At 38.0% G+C, this 18,056-nt stretch overlaps 1 protein-coding gene across 2 annotated transcripts in view; it reads left to right on the top strand.

Annotated features, from left to right (window-relative positions):
* Window positions 1-1,632: 1,632 nt before the first annotated feature.
* The window catches only part of ANKS6 (ankyrin repeat and sterile alpha motif domain containing 6), a 73,336-nt gene continuing 56,912 nt past the window's right edge, over window positions 1,633-18,056 (top strand). For both annotated transcript variants that reach the window (XR_007948458.1, XM_051966703.1), the window contains exon 1: window positions 1,633-2,252. Coding sequence is in view for 1 of the 2 variants with exons in the window: in XM_051966703.1 (XP_051822663.1) it covers window positions 1,909-2,252 (344 nt within the window). In the remaining variant the exon portion in view is untranslated. The remainder of the gene's footprint in view (window positions 2,253-18,056) is intronic.

The raw sequence follows: 18,056 nt of genomic DNA, 5'->3' as shown, positions 1-18,056 counted from the left end.
AGATTTGTACTTCAGCCTCCAGCCACCACAAAGATGGATGATGGAATGAATCTGTCTCAGCCTTCAAGAAGTTCTAGTGTGCTTGTCTTTTCTGGCCCTGAGAGCTTCTCCCTTATATGTTCCACACTGAGTATACACCAATCATTATATCCCTAGGAAACCATTATTTGTTGTAGGATTAAATCAATGCTAAACTAGATTTAACCATTGTCTCCTCAATTCCACTTAGTACCTTGTTTCAAGTTCTGGCCCATAACACCTCCTTTTAGGATTAAATCAATCATACTGAACCATGCTAAATTAGATAACTATTGTCTCTATCAATTCCACTGATTTAGTACCTTGTAAGAATCCTTTATTTCAAGTTCAGAGTTCTGGCCCATAACACCTTTTGAACATAGTTAATATCTGAACATGTTTTGCTTTAGACTGGTTATTGAGCATCTTAAAGTAAAAAGATTTGTGTAATGTTGAATTTAAAATCCATCTACTTAGATATGAAGAAAACCTGTGAACTTTCTAGGATGAATCTCTTACTGTTATCATTGTAAGTAGATATAATCAATACTTATTTAGGATATGTGATCCTTGACAGCTAAATTCACCTGAAATTTTGATTAATGAGACTTGCTATTTGAACTAGAATCTCTTGGAATTATATTATTTGAAGTTTTGAATTCAGATATGATTAGCTGTGGCTCAACAGGCAAAAAAGTTGAGTTATTGTTCAATTTAAGATCTTTAGAAGTAGTTGGATCTTGCTTTTTCCTATGTTCCTATGTGAAATAATAACAATTATTACACACATACATTTCTACATATACATACATATCATATCATACATACATATCATTTCTACATTTGCAAAGCATTTTGCAAATATTATTTCATTCAATTGTCACAACTTTGGGAAGTAGGTGCTGTGCTATTTCCATTTTACACTCAAGAAAACTGAAAGTAAAAGAGGTTAAGTAATTTCCCAGCTACTTTGCATCTGAGGCTGGATTTGGAGTCAGGTCCAACATTAACCACTGCACCACCCAACTGCTTCTGTTTGCATTTGCCAGTGTGTTGTTAAGCTGTTTCCTTTCTATAACTAATGCAAATATGAACGCCCTTCTCTAAATTTGTGGGGAAATTTCTTCAGCATAATAAATTACCAGAATAAACCTGGGTTGCAATAAATCAAATTTCCGGGTAGAAATTTAAATTTCTACGTAGAAATAGCCAGTCTAAGGCTTACTAGTCACTTATCTTCACAAAAAGCTACCTTGATAGATATTCATGTTATGACAACGGATCCCATTTTATAAATGCAACCTAAAATTCAGCGATATCGTAATGACTCTACTCGATCAAGGAGAATTAGAATAACTTTTTTTTTTTTTAATATGTGGCCCACGTGGGATATTTTCTTTTTGCTTGACTATGCATATTTGTTGTCTCTGTTTCTATCTCTCTATCTCTTTCTCTTTCTCTTTTTCTCCTCCAATGGGAAAGATATGGTAGGAAGCATAAATCCTTTAAAGTGAAAAAAGAAAAAAAATATATATATATATATATATTTAAAAAGGACAATTTTCTCTACACAGTGAGAAGACCGCAGAAAATCTTTATTTTGTGTGTGTTTAACAACTTCCACTCCACCAACCAGCCTACTGCAGGTCCGGAGGAGGGTGGGGAAGGACAGAGTAGTGGGCAAATGAGGATCCGAGGCTTGGGTGGGGAAAGGGGGAGAGCCCGTGAGCCGGGAATCGGGAAGGCTGGGCCAGGGCCGGGAGGCTGCTCCAGTAAGGAGAGGAGCAGGAGGAGGAAGGGCGAGTCCTACTCGGTATCCGGGGGGCGGAGTCGGGACTCCAGGATCCCGGGGGCGCAGGAGGCTCTGAGGTCCCGGCTGTCCGGAGGCCGATGGTCCCGATGGGCGAAGGAGGGATCCCCCCAGCCTTCCAGCTGCTGCTGCGCGCCTGCGATCAAGGCGACACCGAAACAGCAAGGCGGCTGCTGGAGCCCGGAGCGGCGGCAGTGGAACCAGCCGAACGCGGCGTCCCGGACGAGGAGGGGGGTGCAGGGCAGACAGCGGCGGCGCTGCTGGGGCCGGTGCCCGTGGACTGCACGGATGAAGCCGGCAACACGGCGCTGCAGTTCGCCGCGGCCGGAGGCTACGAGCCTCTCGTGAGGTTTCTACTACGAAAGGGGGCCTCAGTCAACAGCCGCAACCACTACGGCTGGAGCCCGCTTATGCAGGCGGCGAGGTGAGCCCAGCCAGGAGCCGGGCCGGGGTGCCCTACGACCGTGCCCCGGACCCCCGGTCCCTAGGCGCCAGAGCGCAAGACGCAGCTTGGCCCGCAGGCTTTGCCTTTCCATCCGCTCTACTCCAGTGAGAAATGCAAGAAGCCAAGGGGTTCTGTTTCAGTTTAGGGCGTCTGTTGTGTGCAGGATTATGCAGTATTCACCCGTGTGTGTGTGTGTGTGTGTGTGTGTGTGTGTGTGTGTGTGTGTGTGTGTGTGTTTGCACCCGCACATCTGCATATTTGTGTGTATATCATTCTGTGTCTGTCTGTGTCTGTGGTCTGTGCTTATCTCTTTCAAAATGAGAGGTTTTCCCCCCACTGTGGATTTCCCCAGTAGCAAAGTTGGTTACAGAATCGGTCAAAGATCAGTTGTCACGGGCACCATCCGTCTGATTCGCTGGTGAGGGATTTTTTGGAAGCTATTTCACTTCTTTCCTGTTTGCTTGAGTGATGTTCAGTAGTGTATTCATTCATACCGAAAATACAGAACAGGAAAGAACCGTACTCATTGGATTCATGGGGATAAACATGTTTAATGCTGGAAAAGCAATTTTAAAAGTCCTAATCTAATCCTCTAATTTTACAGTTCAGGAAATTGAGGTACAAAGAGGCAGTGAAATGCCAGTAGGATAGAAGGTCATTTTAGGGCAAAGGTGTTTTGTTTGTTTGTTTGTTTTTTGACCGTGTCTCCCCACGGGCCCTGGAAGCAGAAGACCTGAGTTCAAGTGCTATCTCTGATGCTCATTTTCTGTGTGATCCTAGACAAATCACTTAAACTACCTTGAATCTTAGTTTTCTCATTTGTAGTAGATAGCCTCTAGTACTTTTTGTGGTCCCTTTTAAATATAGAAGTAGACTGCGTAGAAGGCTATGATGGTAGGCTCTTAGTTCTAGTTGAATTGAATTGCTCAAGGTAGTTATTCATATAATAAGTAGTAAAGGTGAAATCCAGGTATTTTGGTTACCCATCTAGGGAACTTTCTATTTCATCTGAAGAAACTGAATCCTAGAGAGATTGACTTGTTCAAGATTATGTCTAATCATCATAATCATCATAAACAGCAAGGTTCAGAATGACATCTCAGAGCAGTATTCAATTGGTAGGGCTTACAATGTAGAAAGGTTTCCAGGATGGTCCAAGTGACAGACTCATGCCGGTTATCTGAGGAGCAATCTAGTTGAATTTGGAGTCTTCAGCAGATTTTCTGCAGTGTAAAGAATTTTTTGACCATTGGAATTCTGTTTCCAGGTTTTTGAGGGGTTGTGAAGCATCTTTGGTAGAGGGAGCATCTATACAGCCAACAAAACCATGAATTGTTGACATATTGATGTAAAGACAAGATTAATCAGAATGATAGCCTGTTGGAGTTGGGAGGGACCAGAGGGGTTATGTGAATTTATTTTCTGTTTGAGGCAACTCAGAACCAGAAATCTAGGAAATACATTCTCTAAGATAGTCTGCACTCCTCACTTACAAGCATTAATAATTTTAGTTGCTAAATAACTATTAATAATAGATTCTCCAACAGGGAGAAAGTCTCTTTGGCATCCAACTGGTACACACTTGTAATCTTAACATCCATGAAGACTGAGGCTGATGAATCTTTTGAACATTGGAGTTCTACTTGGGAGTGGGGTAAACTGAGTGTCCATATCCAACTCAGGAAAAGAAGAAGAAGAAGAAGAAGAAGGAAGAAGAAGAAGAAGAAGAAGAAGGAAGAAGGAAGAAAAGAAGGAAGAAGAAGAAGAAGAAGAGGAAGAAGAAGAAGAAGAAGAAGAAGAAGAAGAAGGAAGAAGAAGAAGAAGAAGAAGAAGAAGAAGGAAGAAGAAGAAGAAGAAGAAGAAGGAAGAAGAAGAAGAAGGAAGAAGAAGAAGAAGGAAGAAGAAGAAGGAAGAAGAAGGAAGAAGAAGAAGAAGAAGAAGAAGAAGAAGAAGAAGAAGAAGAAGAAGAAGGAAGAAGAAGAAGAGAAGAAGAAGAAGAAGAAGGAAGAAGAAGAAGAAGAAGAAGAAGAAGAAGAAGAAGAAGAAGAAGAAGAAGAAGAAGAAGAAGAAGAAGAAGAAGAAGAAGAAGAAGAAGTCTACTTAGAAACTGTCATACAGCTTATTAGCAGAATTGGGAATTAGAGCTGAGGTCCTCTTATGTTCCGTTCTTTATAGTAGGCCACTTGTCTTAAATAGACTACAAAGGGAACCTTAAGTTTTAAAAAATGGGCTAAATGGTACTATTTCTGGTGGAATCTTCTATTTTCCTTGTCTTGTGTCTCACATTGAAGAAGTGTTTGGATCATCAGATGTAGTAGCCAGACTTCTGCTTTCAATAGGAACTTGGAAAAATGTATCATACTTTTTATCCATGTATAATGTAGTAAATAGAGAGCTGGACTTTGTAGTCATGAAGACTTGTGTTCAAATACTGACTTAGACTTGTAATAGTTATGGATCCTAGACAAGTCCTCCCTATGCTTCAGTTTCTTTACCTGGAATTTGTTCTCTGTCCCCCTCTATCAATGGTAGCCTAATATGGGGGGGAAAATGTTTTGAGTTTTTCAAGTGTGGTGTTTTTATCTACTTGTGCTATTCTGGCTGTAAAAATTTGTGCTGTGTAATTTGGCACATTTTTAGGCGTGTGTGTGTGTGTGTGTGTGTGTGTGTGTAACCCCTAACTTATACCAGAAACTTTTGCTTAAGGAGAACCAATTTATTTCTCTTAATCTTAGTAGAAAGGCTGACAGCGGTATACCAAACTATCTAATTATACTAGACAAACATTTTTTCCCCAATTATCTATGTGCAAGGCAACATATTAAGTGGTGATCGCACTTCTTAAAATCAAATAAGAATAATGAGACACGTGAGTAAATGAGACAAATTAGAATATAAGTTTGAGGAGAGTATGAAGTGCTTTAAAATCACATGATAAACAAAACTTGCCAGTTGAGAGACTTTTGAGCTGGGTCTTAAAGAACAGGGAAGTTGTGTGACAGGAAGGGAAGGGGAGAATTTCAGGCATCAAGAACTAACTTCATGAACAAAGGTTTGGAGGTGGGAAAGTATAGCGATAATGCCAAACTTCTTTAGTACTTCAAATCTTGTTCTAATTGAGGCTCAATTCTTTCTGTAACAAGCACAGTTGATTACTCATATGTTAGCTTCTTCCAATCTGTCTCCCCCATTCTCTCTGAATGAGTCACCTCTTCTTATATATAACAGAAAAACAATGTCACTATTAAAATATGCAATTGGTCAAAGATCCCAAACTCCTGTTTTATAGATACATTATATGTCCAATGCTGGGGCAGATTCTAACTCGCCAAAGATGATATCTTTATCAGAATCTGTTCTACTCAAGGATCTATATCACTGGTCAAGGACCTGTAATTTCATCAGTAGAAAACTTGACTGACACAGATTATAATCCATATGCAATTTAGTTGAAGATTTTATTTTAGGTACATAGTAAGGCAGCTAAAAATTTTATAAGGAAGGTGAATAAACGCAGAATATCATAGGGAATGTTTAGAAAGGGAGCTTGATGGAGTGAGTAAATCCCTGTTAGATAAATTGTGACCTAGATTAAAAGAAGTCATTTTATCTCACATTGATATGGGCCAGAGGTGGCCAATGGGCAGGTCTTTAATAGTCCATTACCTAATAATATTAAAACTAAATCATTATGCAGCCTTGAGGGATTCTAATGTATGGATTAGTAATCTATTTCTGTTTGAATTGGAAACTTCTCTTGGCAACTCTGGAAGACTAGAGGTGCTAACCTGTTTGGATAGAAGGAATTTCTTTACTTTGGGATCCTCTATTCAAATGAATTCTTGGGTCTGATCTGTATCCCTCTGAAAAGACGGTAGGAGAAAGATTATTTAAATCTATTTGGCATGGAGATCAAAAAAGACTGGGAAACTTTGATCTAGAGCAAAGCTTCTTAAACTGTGGGTGTCACCTCATATGGGAGTCACATAACTGAATGTGGAGATCATGAAAAATTTAGCTACAGTAAAAAGTATCAAATATTTCATCAAGATTTAATTCTTTATATAAAAACCAAAAAGCACATTTATCTCACTAGCATGCAAATTTGCTTTTGTTTTAATAAATGGTAAAATGATACATATTCCAAAGAATTGTTTTAAAATACATTTCTTTGTGATTATTAGTAAATATTTGATTAGTATTTTATTTTATATACCTATGTATGAGGGATAGAATAGAAAATTCTCCGGTGAAAAGGGTTGTGAGTGGAAAAAGTTTAAGAAGCCCTGGTCAAGAACAAACAAAAAAGCTATCTCGGAGCCATTCACTAGTCCTTGATTGGCAGGCCACTTTCTCCAGTTAGTCCCTTTTCTTAAGCAAAAGCCAAAGTGATTAGTATCTTTTTCAAAGTGTTTGATTCTTAATTAAAGGAAGCCTGTTAGGGTGTGTAATTCCCCCTTCCCTCCCAGACATTTGTTTTTTTGTTCCTTCCTTAGTGGATTCAACCACTATTGTGGTCTACAAGGTGTACTAGGCCATGGGAAGACTGAGGTAAATAAATTTATTCAGATGTCAGTGTTGGAGCTATTAGCACAGGAAATAAGCACTCTGGTGCAAAGGAAAATGCCATCCAGGGATTAGCTACTTATAATGAGCTCAGGGGCAGTGATTTTTTAATAATCACATAAAAAATGACAGCAGAATCTTACTGCTACTGGAAGTTGTTAGAGGAACCCCATTATTTACTGGATAGAATAATTTGGAGCATTATTAGATTGCTTTTCAGGAATAAGCTATTGGGGCCAAGTCTAAGAAGGATCAAGTTGTACTTTTGAATTCATAATGGTGGTTGAGTTTTCTCTTTCTTTATTGCCTTTTATGTGAGTTATGTAGCAGCTGTCTGTGGATTCTCTTCCTTGGATCTGAACCATCGGAAATAAATAGTGTCTGTGTGTGTCCTAGGAAAGTGAGGATCTCTAGGGAGCTTCCACTTTTGACTGTATATTGTAGAAATAGATTAGGACCTAAATCAGTCATGATCACTGTGGGAATTCTCCATGGTAATAGCAGATCCTAAGCCTGCTTGGTTTGCATTTTCTTGAAAATGTTCTTGAAATGATTCTTTTTATTTTTTTTCCAGGTTGAGTATAGCCTTGGCAATGTAATAGCCAGCCTTAATTATCTCTCTGTTCATTTGTCCCCAAACATCCTTGGCCTTGATTTTTTTTTTAACCTGCTCTTTCGTTACATAATTCTGTTTGTATCTACCCTTGTATATCTTGCTTTCACTTTAAGCTCAATGGCTCAAAAATTGAGCTCACCCCTTTCTTTGCCCACCTATTCCCCCCAGCTTCCTAAAGCTTCCATCTTCCCATCAACAGCACTAAGTTTCCAACTATTGTGTTTCTGTTAATGGCACCACCTCCAGGAGGTTGACTTGAAGAAACCAAAGGGATATATATATGGTCATCATTTACTGACTCACTGCTGAAAGGAAACTGTTGGAAAAAGCATTGTGTGTCACAAATGATCTTTTTTTTTTTAATGACAAACTTAAAATATTTCATCTGAACAACCCTAACTTTCTCTTGGATCTTTCTTTGGCTCCTCTTGATACTTGATATGATATTTGATTCTCTATCTTCTTCATTATCTGATCATTCAATTTTTTTTTTTACTAGATTGGACATTTCTAGCCTCTCCAATATAGTCGCCCTATTGACTTCATAGGATTTAGAATATGGTGGGTAGCTAGGTGACACCATAGTGCATAGAGTGCTGGGCTGGAAGTCAAGAAGAATCATTTTTCTGAGTTTGAATCCAGCCTTGGATGGTTACTAGATGTGTGACCCTGGACAAGTCACTTCACCCTGTTTGATCCAGTTTCCTCATTTGTAAAATGAGTTGGAGAAGAAAACCAAAAGAACCAAATAGTATCACAAAGTCAGATATGACTAAAAAATGACTGGCTGTGGTGGAAAAGCCCTTTACTTCCCTGTGTGACCTTAAATGATTTAAATCTCTCTGGCCCTCAGTTTCCTCATTTGTAATCATGAAGTCAAGGAATGTGTTTTGCCTTTTTTTGTATTGTTAGCTCTTAGCATAGTACCTGCCACATAGTAGGCACCTGATAAATAAATAAAAGGCACTTAATTGAAACAAATTGGCTAGACTGGATGACCTCCAAGGTACTTTCCAGATACTGGAATAGTTTACCATTTCTTTCTTCAGCTTATTTGATAGATGAAGAAACTATCAATCACATAGTTAATGTCTGAGACCAGATTTGAATTCAGGAAGATGAGTCTTCCTGGCTGTAGATCTGGCGGTCTATCCCCTATGCTATATACCTCCCCTTTTCCCTATTATATATACTATATTATCTTCTTGGGGTACTGATTCTATCTTGAGCCAACCTTTATTTTATCAGCACTCAGTTCTAGAAATCCAAGTCCCACCTTTCTATTGTCAACATCTGTCTTCTACAAATATGCTATCTTTCCCCAAACTAGAAGCAGTTCCTGCTTACTCATTCATCAACCTCTGAATTTCCAAGGATGGGATATTATCATTCTTCAATAGTAATAGTAATAACAATAATAAATAGCATTTATATAGTGTTTACTATAATGCCAAGCACTGTGCTAAGTGTTTTGTAGGTATTATCTCTTTTGATCCCTACAACAACTCTGAAAAGTAGATGCTATGATTATCCTTTTTATGCCTCAGAAACTGAAGCAAACAGAGGTTAATGACTTGTCCAGTAAGTATCCAAGGCTGAATTTAAATCTAAGTTTTTCTGATTCAAGGCTCATTTCTCTGCCCACTACATCAGGGCTTCTTAAACTTTTTGGATATATGTATAATTTTACCATTTACAATGAAAGCATATTTGCGTACTAATGAGATAGATGTGTTTGTTTATTTTAACATTTTTAATTAAATTTACACAATATTTTTGATACCCTTTACTAATGTCAAATTTTTCATGACCCCCACATTCAGTTATGAGTCCCCATATGAGTCCTCAAATCCACAGTTTATGATGCTTTGCGTTACTCTGCCTATTAGTCCCAGGCTAAATATCTCAGTCACCTTTGATTCTTTTCTGCATTTTTTATATCTAGTCTGATACATTTGTTTTTTAATTCCTTGAAAGCATCATTTGAATTCTTAGCATACACACCCCCCTTTTTCTCTTTTCTTTTCTTTTTTTCTTTCTTTTGTCTTTTTTTTGGATATCATTTTAATTGAGATCCTAATATCTTTATAGCTTCTGGCTAATCTCACTATCTCCAGTTTCATCTCTTCAAATCATCCAGCAAACACTACTAGATTAATCTTCATTAATCTTTCATCATTGCTCAATACATAAAGCAGAAACTTCTCTTACTATTGAGGTTTTTTGTGTTCTGGCCTTAGCTTAGGCCATTCAACATTGTTTCCCACTATTACCGCAAATGTAACTTCACTCTCAGACAAAATGTTTCCTAAGCATGTCATGTTCTTTCCTGTGCTTTATTAATGCTGACTCCCTTTCACAGCTGCCTCAGTACTGACTTAAAAGGCTCTTTCTTCTCTCATTCATTTATTTCAATCTTTCTCATTTTTTGAGGGTTTACAACTTCTCATACTCATCTCTCTTAGATTAACTGCTCTAGAACTTGATATTGGTTAGCATTTAATTTTTTTTGTAATTGTTTCATCTCTCTAATCTACCTGTGGAGAACAGAGCAGAAATGTTTACTTTCAATATAGTCCAAAAATAATTCATACATTGTCATGTTGGTCTACACTGGAAAGTGGATGAGTAGAAGCTTGTGGCTACCCAGGGTAGAGAAAAATAATGGGCAGATTTTTTTTCTGGCCTGCTTGTATGGCAGATGAAAAGTTTAGCAAAAAGGATGGAGATGGTGCCTATTAACAGGAGGCAGTTTTTCATGTAAAGAGTCATGAATATATCCCACAGCAAGGATGATAAACAATCGATGGACTAACTGATTATACACTGACCCAACTTGGTAGGATGAGCCATCAGACTTGATTGTTTGGACACAAATGACATAAGTATAGAAGCAGTCTAGTCCACTTTAATAACTAGCTAGCAAGGTGAATAGAGCATTGGACCTGGAAAGAAAAAGACCTGAGTTCACATCTAACCTTATTCTCAGGAAATGTGTGACCCTGGGCAAGTAAATTAATCCCTCTCTTTATCCTGAAGTTTCTTCATCTGTAAAATAGGGTTAATATTAGTACCTACCTTTCAAGGTTGTTGTGAAAAGATATTTATAAAGTGAACTTTAAAATACTATGTAAATGCTAATTATTAGTATTATTATTAAAAAGTAATTTGAAATGCATTAAAAAGGAAAAAATAATGACATTATAACACACTCTGCGCTCATTCCCTCAATTCTCACTGATAGATTGGATCTCTGCTTTGTTTAGGGATCTAAGATATAATCCTGAGGGTTACTGTCTTTCTAACAATTTCTAGTAATTACCCCCATTGCCATTCTGCTTCTTAAAAGAGACTAACTATTCTTTTTACAAAGGCATTTACTCAAGTAGTTACAAAGCATTTTTCTCATAACCAGAGATACATTATTCCCCCAATATACAGTCCATTGGGTAAGAGGGAGTGGGGTCAGATTTAAAGATGCATGGTAATGATATAGAAAACACATGGCTAATGCAGCTAAAAACTCCAGCTCCCTAGGGCCTTTATGGCATCATTTTCTCTGGATTAGCATGGTGCTAGTTGATTGACAAGTCCCTTGGCTGGCTCTGCTCCTCAAAAGGATTTTTTTTCATATTCAATCAAGCCTTTTTATTCTTAGACCCTTTTCAGGTGTGGAACATTTATCCCTTGCTATGTGCTGGGTACAATGTCAAACACTTTTCAATTATTATCTCATTTGGTCTTCACAATCCTGGGAGGAAGGTGCTATTATCATTTCCATTTTACAGATGAGACAGCTGAGGCTCAGTGACTTGCTACTAATTCACACAATAGAGTCCAAAGCTGTTAAGTGGCTGAACTCTTGGGTCTTCCTGACTTCAGGTCCAGCTCTATCCCCTGTGCTCCTCAGTTGCCTCCCATATTCTTCTTTATAATCTTCAATCATTTTCAGTTATATTCTGCTCTTTCTGACCCCATTTGGGGTTTTCTTGGCAAAGAAAAGTGGTTTGACATTTCCTTCTCAAGCTCATTTTACACATGAGGAAACTGAGGCACACAGGATTAAGTGACTTGCCTAGGGTCACATAGCAAGCAAGTATCTTGAGTCCAGATTTGAAATCAGGAAGAGGAGTTTTCTAAACTCCAAGCCTGGCTCTCTATTCACTGAGCCCCCCTAACTGCCCTACAATATTCTACTTTTGCTAAAGTCTGATTTGGGAGTTGGGGGTAGGCAACACCTTATTATAAAAATCCACTGAAGGCTTCTGTGAGAACCAAGCAGAACTTGTCTCTACAACAGGTCTTCAACTTTTTTTTACTGATGATACCTTTTTACTCCAGAAACTTTTACATAAACCCAGGTATATAGGTATATGAAATAAGTATATAAATCAAACAATAAATCATAATTTCATGACCCCCCCCATTCAGTTACTAGACCTCATAAAGAGTTATGACCTGCATTTTAACAAGTTTTGCTCTAGACTTGTGGTTCTCAAAGTGTGGTCCAGAGAATCTTGGGGATCTCTGAAATGCTTTCAGAGGGTCTACAAATTCAAATTTTAAAAAAAATTTCTAATATGGTAATATCTATAAACATAACACACAAACAAAATCTCTTTGAGATCCTCAAAAATTTTTAATAATAAGAAGATTCTGAAAATAAAAGTTTGAGAATCACTGCTCTAGAGTTAGAGGTTCTAGCTTCTGCCTCTGACACTTTCTGATCTTGGATTAATTACTTGAACTCTCTGGCCCCCAATTCCCTCCTCTATTTAAAAAAAAAAAAAAAAAAAAAAAACAAGAAGAAGGATTTGGCCTAGATGGCTTCCAAGGTCTCTGCCAGCTCTAGACTTTTTTCTGGTCACTAAGAGAAATTAAAAATGGAAGGATTAATGCAACTAACTGGAATGCCAGGGCAAGGTTAGATGCTGATTTGGTGGGGATCTTGGTTAGACTTCAGAAGAAAGTGCAGATTAAAAGCTGAACACCCTGTGTGAAGTCCTTTGCTCTCACCCCTTCGTTTTTACCTAAGGCTTTTATCCTTGGCCAGGGGGCCCACCTGAAAAGGGAAAGGAGGCAATCTGCTTTAGTCAGAGAAAGGGTTCCAGCAGCAGTTTCATAACACTAATGAAAACAGCAGTACAAACAGCCCTAAACCATCTTTCCTTTCCTTTTCGGTAATTGATTAGACTATTTCCAAGTGATTTGGGTAAATTATTTCCTAACTGAACTTCATTCTTGTTTCTCTGCTGATGTAAGACTCTAGATTATATCATGCTTCATTTGTTGAGAGGTATGCTCATCCTGTCTGTTTGTAACTCTCTGGGGAGTTGTAAATCTCTTGTCACAAGGGTATTATTTTACTGAGTCTTTGTATTATAGGACAAATGGAAAGGTGGGCTGGGTGCAGAAACCTGTTTCCAGAATGAAAAGCAGAGTCTTGTAGTTTATTTACTAGTGGATAACACTCACCCAGAATGGAGTGGACAGGGATGGGTTGAAGGCTGCCTGGTAGGAGAAAATATGCTCATTTTTAAGATCACAGATACGTGTATTTGAGTGCCAGTATATTAACAAAGGTGACAGAATCAAAAGGCTTATTTTATTCCATTTAAGAACGTTAGATCTCTGGAGTTGAAAGAGATTTCAGAGACTATCTAGTCCAACCTTCACAAGTCCAGTTAAACATAATAAAAAGGTGGGGGTGGGCCCATGGGGTAGAGATTTGGTTTTATTTTGATGCCAAAAGAAGCACCAGAGAATGGATGTCATCAGAATGAAGAGAAAACTAATGTATATTAATTAACATGCTTTCACGAGCCTCATTCATGAAGCTTAATATTCCAGACAAGAGATTGTCTAATTGTAAAGCATTTAGCAGTGTCTGGCCAAAAAAAAAAAAAACTATTGATATATAAATAACATTTATTATATTGTTAGTATATAGTCTGTCAATATAATTAATATATTGCTATTTAATGTTAGTTATTGCTATTACAACTATCTTCATTTTTATTTTTATTTTTTATTAAAGCTTTTTTATTTTCAAAACATATACATGGATAATTTTTCAACATTAACCCTTGTAAAATCTTGTGTTCCAATTTTCCCCCTTTGCCCAGATGGCAAATAGTCCAATATATGTATCTAAAATCGTAATTGTGATTTTGAAAGGTAACTGTGCTTATGACCATTTTAAATTTTATTTCTAAATTAGTATTTATTAACTTATTTTCAATAATCCTTCTTTTTCACTTGTAAATAGAGATATAAAGTCTTCTCCCCTATGCATTGTAGGAAAATGATCTAGCCTGGGAAAGTGAGAGTACTCCAAACTGACTGCCTTAGGCTTCTCTCTGTGAGATTTTCTTTACTCTTGTGACTTGGTATCCTAAATCTCAGTGGGTTCCAAGCCCTTTTGTTCTTCCTGCCATCTATCCCAGGCTGGCTTTGGAGCTCCTCCTGTTTCCCCAGCTCCCTTGCCTTAGCCCAGAGATTCTTGACCTTTTCTGCATTATGGATTCCTTTGGCAGTCTGGTGAAGCCTAGGATTCCCTTCTCAGAACTGTGTTTTTAAATGCATAAAAATACCACATGGTTTTAAAAATATACTAATATATTAGTAATAAAATAATGAAATACACTTGTCAAAAACAAATTCTAAGAATCCAGGTTAAGCATCCCAGCTTTAGGCAAAGGTGAAAACTCTTTAATCCAAGTAAGAAATGTAATAGGGTTAAAAATAAGATCTTATTTAATAGGTAATTACGGAAAGGAAAAGTAACAAGCCAAAATAAAGTACAAAGCTTGCAGAGTTCATATTCTCATCGACATAGAGATAATCTTTTCACTTAACCCCTTCTGAACTGATAAGAGAACAAAGGTCTCCCTCACAAGGAGTGCATTGTCCCAAGCACAGTTGAACAAGACCAGTTGCAGAGGCTTCTTTCTCCGCGGGAGGACTGGACTCAAGTTAATAATTACTTGAACTGCTCCAGAAACATTTCTGGCATTTCAGCCACAGAACCAGGAGCTAGGGATTGGGCAGGTCAGTTCCCCAGGACCCTGAGGTCTTTTCAAGGTATTTCCATTTTAATATTCAAACTCACCTCAAGTCAAATCCTGACGCTGCCTTGGAGGCACTGGGTGATTGAAGTGGATGGAGTAGAAGACCTGAGTGTAGCTGACACGGTGTGACCTTGGACAAGTCATCCAACTTCTGTTTATCTCCATCTTCTCATCTGTAAAATGGAGATAATCAAAATACCTAACTTTCAGAGTTGTGAAGATCAAATGAGATATCTGTAAAATGTTTTAACACATGGTGCTTAATAAATATTTTTTCTTCCTTCCCTCTCTCCCTTCTTTTCCTTTCCTTTCCTTCCTTCCTTCCTTCCTTCCTTTTCTTTCTTTTCTTTCATTCTTCCTTTTTAGGGGAGGATGAGGGGCAGTGTTCAAGTTGTCTAATCTTTTATTTCTTCCTCCTATAAACTGAGATTTCTTCTGGTTAAAAGTCTGCCACTGGGATACTGGCAGGATTAAAAATCATGTAATGATTTAGTACTTGGTTTACAGAATTCTTGCCTAACAGTGGTGGTGAGGTCGACAGTTTAAGTATTATTGTTGAGGTGTGAGAAATGAGGGTTGAGAGATCCCCTAACAGGAATGAGGTCCCCTAGCTGGTCACAGGATTTGTAAAAGAACTTAATGGAGAAATTTGTGGCAAAAAGTGGGTTTATTACACTAAGGAAACAGCTTTCTTGGAGGGCAAAATCCTGTTAGGATTATTTGCAAAGGTCTGAGCACACAACATTTGATTACATCGTATTTTTTTGTCCTGGAGCTGGGGACCATTCAAGAGAGGGTGGTGGTTATGTCCCAGACCAAGAGCTCTGGGAGTTTTCTCTATGAACAGGAGGGTGGGGCCCCTCCCAAAGGCCAGAAAGGGTTTAGATTTAGGGCCTTTCCAACCCTTCCCCCCCAAAATCAGGGGGACAGTTTACATCGTTATTATCCCTATTTAATAGATGAGGAAACTGAAGCTAAGAAATTAAGTGACCAGAATTGGGTCACACAACTCATAAGTGCCATGAAACCCACTCTTGAGAGCGGTTCCCCCCACCCCCTCAGTATTCTATATCAACTTCTCCAAGAGTCCTTCAGAGATTTAGTTCTCAACTAATTTAATTGCACCAGATGTTTAGCTAGCAGGTGGTGTAAACACTTAAGTTTGAGGATGAAAATTGACAAGTGGAAAAACAACTTGCCATGCAAAGGAGCATTACAGTTTGGCTCAGTGCCTTAGGGAGGATGCCTGATAGAGGTGCTTTTATTATGCAAAGCAAAATTCTCAACCAGAAGGTAAACTATATTCTAAGTTTAGAGCTGGAAGGATTGTAGATTATCTTGTTCCCTCCCATCCCTCCCCCACATTTTATAGTGAAAAAAGCTGCAGAAAAGTAAATTGGCTTGTTCAAACATAGGAACTACTGACAGCTTGGTGCAGTGGCAAGATTGATTTTAGTTTCAAGGGACCTTGACTTGAATCCCACTTTTGCAATTTACTACCTTGTCAAGTTATTTTCCCTCCCAGAGCCTCAGTTTCCTCATTTGTAAAATAACGGGGTGGTACTAGATGACCTGTAAGGTCATCTAAATCCCAGCTTTTTAAAGTATGGTTCAAGATCCCATATGGGCTCTCATAATTGAATGTGGGGGTTGTGAAATTATGATTTATTAGCAGATGTTTGGTTTTTTTTATTTTATTTTATATTCCTGTACATCCAGAGTCACGTAAAAGTTTCTTGGGCAAAAAGGGGTCACTAGTAGGAAAAAGTTTAAGAAGTCCTAGTCTAAATGACCAACCCTAAACTCTGTGATCCCAAGGATTAAAGACAGGATTTGAACCTAGGCCCTGTGAGTCCAAATCCAGTGTTTTTTCCTTTCTTTAAAGTCCAAGGGGTGAGACAGATTTTGTCCTTTAAAAACCAAGTAAGCTAATCCAGACTTAAGATTGTTGCTTGTCCTTCATTCTTAAAGAGGACCATGACATCAGGGAGATGCTAAGATGACATGCAAGTGAGTTGGATTTAAGTGATGGAAGGCTATGCAAAATTACTTACTTTCTCCTTCAAAGCCATGTGGGTCCTCTGGCCAAGTATAGATTGAGATGACTGGAGATGGCCCTATTAGATGGGGCAGAAGCAAAAGTGAGAATAATGAACAGTGCAGGTCAATCAGGGATAGGGCATGAGCAAAGCGGGTCAGAACACAGCCTCTCAGCGTGGGGAGGTACATATCATGGCTACACCTTTCCTATCTGCCTAATGGGTTCTGTTGGGCTAGTACTGGTGACATGAACTTCCACATTTTCTAATCATAGAAACCTGTGTTTACAGTTATAGTTTTATTAAGTTCTTCCTGTTTAATTAACCAGGTTATACAAGCTTTGAAATTCTTGGATCATTTGATATGGCTTCCTATTAACTCTAGGATCAGATATAAACGTCCCAGTTTGGATCTTAAAATTCTTTACAACCTGACTTCAACCTACATTTCAAGCCTTATTACACATTATTTCCCAACATAAACTTTTATGGAATTGCCATGCTGAGCAACTTCTTTGTTCTATTTCTCCTTCATGACATTTCTTCTCACTGATCCTTCAAAGGCACCTTAAAAAGTCCCTCTTCCTCTTCTCAGAAATCTTGGTTTCCTTCCAGTCTCAATTAAAGTGGTTTCCTTCTACCTCAAACCTTTTCTGAGGTCTCCCATTATTAGTGCTATCCTCCCCCTTTATCTTCTATTCATTTTATTCTATATATGTGCCGCATCCTCCCCATCTCTCAATGTAAGGAGCATAAACAGGGAAAGATGGCATCCACACAAAGGCCATCATCACAGTTTTTGAGGATTTAGCAGATCTATTCATTGTGATTATTATTATTGAAATAGAATGGAGTCTGGTACAAAAAAAACTTAGATCCAGGCTTTTTTTTTTTTTTTTTTTTTTTTTTTTTAGTGTTTATGTCTCAATATAGAAAATGGTTAGCTCTTTGAAGGCAAATATGGTCTCATTTTTGCCTTCTAATCCCAGTGCTTGGCACATAATAAGTGCTTAACAAGTGCTTATTGGCTGACAGTTTCCTTGAGACATCTTAGCATCTGCATTGTTCTCATTTGAATGAAATTATCTTAATTCAGCCATAGAGATCATCTAGTCTATGGTCATAGGTGAAATAATACATCTGAAACAATTTGCAAACCTTTAGATACTTTATAACTGCTAATATTATTATTATACTTACTTTAACATTGGTATTTAATTGTGGAAGAAGTTATGGTCTAGTGGGATAAATAATAGAAGTAAATAACACTAATATAAAAATGGAGAGGAGTGATGTAAAGAAAGTTTTAGAGTGTTGTGCCACAGTTTCCTTTGATTATTCTACCTCAGTTTCCCTAAGTGTTTTATCACAATTTCCCTGAATTGTTCTGCTTGGTTGCAACATCCCCTCTCCTAATCATCATGATCCAGATAGGAGAAAGACCTTCTATCTTAGACACCATGACCTCAGACCTTGCCTACTTATCAGAATG

Source organism: Antechinus flavipes, chromosome 1 (assembly GCF_016432865.1).
Source record: "Antechinus flavipes isolate AdamAnt ecotype Samford, QLD, Australia chromosome 1, AdamAnt_v2, whole genome shotgun sequence".
NCBI classification, from domain to species: domain Eukaryota; kingdom Metazoa; phylum Chordata; class Mammalia; order Dasyuromorphia; family Dasyuridae; genus Antechinus; species Antechinus flavipes.
The sequence above is the reverse complement of the archived record's forward strand: the minus strand, read 5'-3'. Positions and strand labels throughout refer to the sequence as shown.